At 34.5% G+C, this 2,822-nt stretch overlaps 1 protein-coding gene across 1 annotated transcript; it reads left to right on the forward strand.

Annotated features, from left to right (window-relative positions):
• Positions 1–1,950: 1,950 nt before the first annotated feature.
• LOC118755042 lies at positions 1,951–2,749 on the forward strand (the record flags this gene model as incomplete). The annotated part of the gene is made up of 3 exons (XM_036489900.1): positions 1,951–2,039; positions 2,098–2,163; positions 2,224–2,749. Coding segments are annotated over exons 1-3 (600 nt in total), but the record flags the coding sequence as incomplete, so codon positions are not given.
• Positions 2,750–2,822: the final 73 nt, after the last annotated feature.

Here is a 2,822-nt window from a genome sequence, read left to right on the forward strand (position 1 = left end):
AACGTCCCAACAGAGCTTCAAGAGTACTAGAGGAACATTTACTACGCATAGAAGAATGGCTGGCAAACTGGCGCATAAAAGTCAACGAACAGAAGTGTAAACATGTAAACAAAAATTTTCACTCAGACCGCAAGTATGCGCCCGATCAAATTAAATAATGTCCATATTCCACAAGCCAATGAGGTGACATATCTAGGAATACACTTTGATAGGAGACTAACTTGGCGCAAACACATATCCACCAAGATTACACAAATTAAGCTAAAGTCAGCTAGTGTGAACTGGCTTATAAACAGTAAATCAAAACTGAAACTAGATTATAAAGTAGTTGTATATAATACAGTCATTAAGCCTATATTGATGCATGGTATTCAACTGTGGGGTACGACCTGTGCAACCAACATTGACAGGATACAAAGATTCCAATCTAAAACGCTAAGGACCTTGACGGGAGCACCGCGGTATGTTCGCAATGAAAATATACATAGGGACCTTGGTATACCGATGGTTAAATCTGTAATCGACACCAGCAGAGAAAAATATAAAATAAAACTGCGTAACCACCCAAATCCAATGGTACGTGGCCTGTGCAACACAACAAATATAACACGCCTGCGAAGAAGAGATCTACCAGCCTTTCGTTGAGCGACGTTAAATTAACAGGGCGTAGAAATAAGATCTTTAAACTTGTAACGCTTAATAGATGTAAAATAAGCAGATCCAACAAATAAATGCAAGTATAATTTAAAAAAAAATAATAATAATTAATCGTAGCGCTTTCGACAGAAGCAATATTTTGATATGAAACAAAATGGCTTTGACAGCTAATGTAATTGCCCTTGAATGAAAAATATTGCCATTGAGCCACAATCCCTCCTTGACCTTAAAAAAATTGGTCAAAAATAGTGGTCTTCGAAAAAAAACATGCAAAATCCAACGGATATATTAAAAAACAAAAAAAAATTTATTTTTTATTATACCAATATTATAGATTTTGAGACGAGAACCTATTTTTTACCTGTGGTGTCGTCTTCGCGGAAATGACCATAAGGTAAATTTTTAAGCTACTAGCAAATGCCTGGCTTTCTTCGCAACTCCTTATAAGAACTTTTGCGTTGACAAATAAAAAAATAGCGTTGCTTTGAAAAAACGGTTTGTAATGTAAAAATAAAATAATGCAAAAAATATATTTTTTAAAAACAAGCCTTTATTTAACCTGTACAATCAAAGGAATAAAATGAAGTAGTGTACAAAAGATTTTTTAGCAAGAAAATTTGGTCAAGACTGCACTAAAATGAATAAAATAAAATAAGTTAAGGTCTCGTTAAAGTTACTAAAAGCCATTTAGTGAAAGGAGTTATTCACACTCTAATGAAAATTACTAACAATTTGTACTAATTTACTTCGTTTTTAAAAAAGCTTGTCGCGCGAATAGCAAACCGACATTTAAATATCTGCATACATACATATACATACATACCTAACCAATTATGCGTGTACGCCGCGTTCGACGTCGCGCTCTCGTCCCCCGCCCCTCCCCTCCTTGTGCAATTATGTACTGGTGGCATTATAACCGTTTAGAAAAAGTAAAAATGATAAAATAACACTAGTTCACTTCTGAAACTGCTTTTTAATAATGGCCAAGTAATGGGACTTATTGTGTATGGTGTTATTGCATGCAGTGTTACCACTTTGGTAAATTATTATTAAAAATGGTAGAAAAAATTTCGTTTGGTAAAAAGGTAAATTTTTTTCCATTTTGGTAGATTTTTGATAAAATATTTTATGCAGAAAACAAATGAAAGTTGAAAATTTCAGTTCTAGCTTTATTTTTGTTAGTTATCTTTATATTATCAGATTCTTTCCAAACGCTTTCAAAATGAGGTTTACTATTTACTTTATTACATTAGTTTTCGAACGGATTAATATTCACCTTTTTATGTATGTCAACAAAAGGCGAACATACCTAGCTGGTTTCAAAATGCATTTAACTGAAATCGTGGTGGAAGAATTGAATTAGTAAAAAGAAAAATGGACAGGTATGTAATTAGAAAATGTGATTGTATATATGAAATATTTAATTAATAAATACCGCAGATTTGTTGTACGAAAAGACGTCCCGACAGGTGCAAATACAGAGACGGACAGTGGCAGTGAGAGCAGGTTCACACATAGGCATTTTGTGTATTTTGCATGATTTACTAAATTTTGTATTATTTTAAGCTCGAGCGACGAACGGAAGCCTGAGACCAGGAGGAAGTTTCGGACGGAGTGGCTGGCCACATTTTCTTGGCTTAGGAACAAAAATGGCGAGTGCTATTGTATCGCCTGCGATACTAATTTGGTAAGCCACTACAGTCACCTCAAATATCACGGGTCTTTAAAAAAGCATTTGCGAAATGTTGCGAAGAAAAAAAATAAAATACAAATTAAACAATGTTTAAAAACGGATCAGGCCAGCTTTAAAAAGAAGGTTTACCATGCCGAACTAAATCTGACTATGTTTTGCATACAGCACAATTTATCTTTTTTGTTAATGGACTTTTTGCCTCAATTGCTAAGTGAATACTGTCCGGATTCTAAAATAGCAGCGGCTCTTAAATGCGGCAGAACAAAATCAAAGGTGTTGACTGATGTCTTGGGAGCTAAGGCAAAAGAAAACATTGTGTCCGTTCTTCAAACAACAAAATTTTCTTGTATCATCGACGAAACGACGGACGTCAGCCGTAAAAAATCGCTAGTTATTGTTGTGAGATATTATGACAAGTTAGCTCATAAAGGCTAGTACTGACTTCATAGCCGTGAAATTTCGCCAGCAACAT

Source organism: Rhagoletis pomonella, unplaced genomic scaffold, assembly GCF_013731165.1.
Source record: "Rhagoletis pomonella isolate Grant_MI unplaced genomic scaffold, Rhpom_1.0 Rhpom_scaffold_05181, whole genome shotgun sequence".
In the NCBI taxonomy this organism is placed as follows: domain Eukaryota; kingdom Metazoa; phylum Arthropoda; class Insecta; order Diptera; family Tephritidae; genus Rhagoletis; species Rhagoletis pomonella.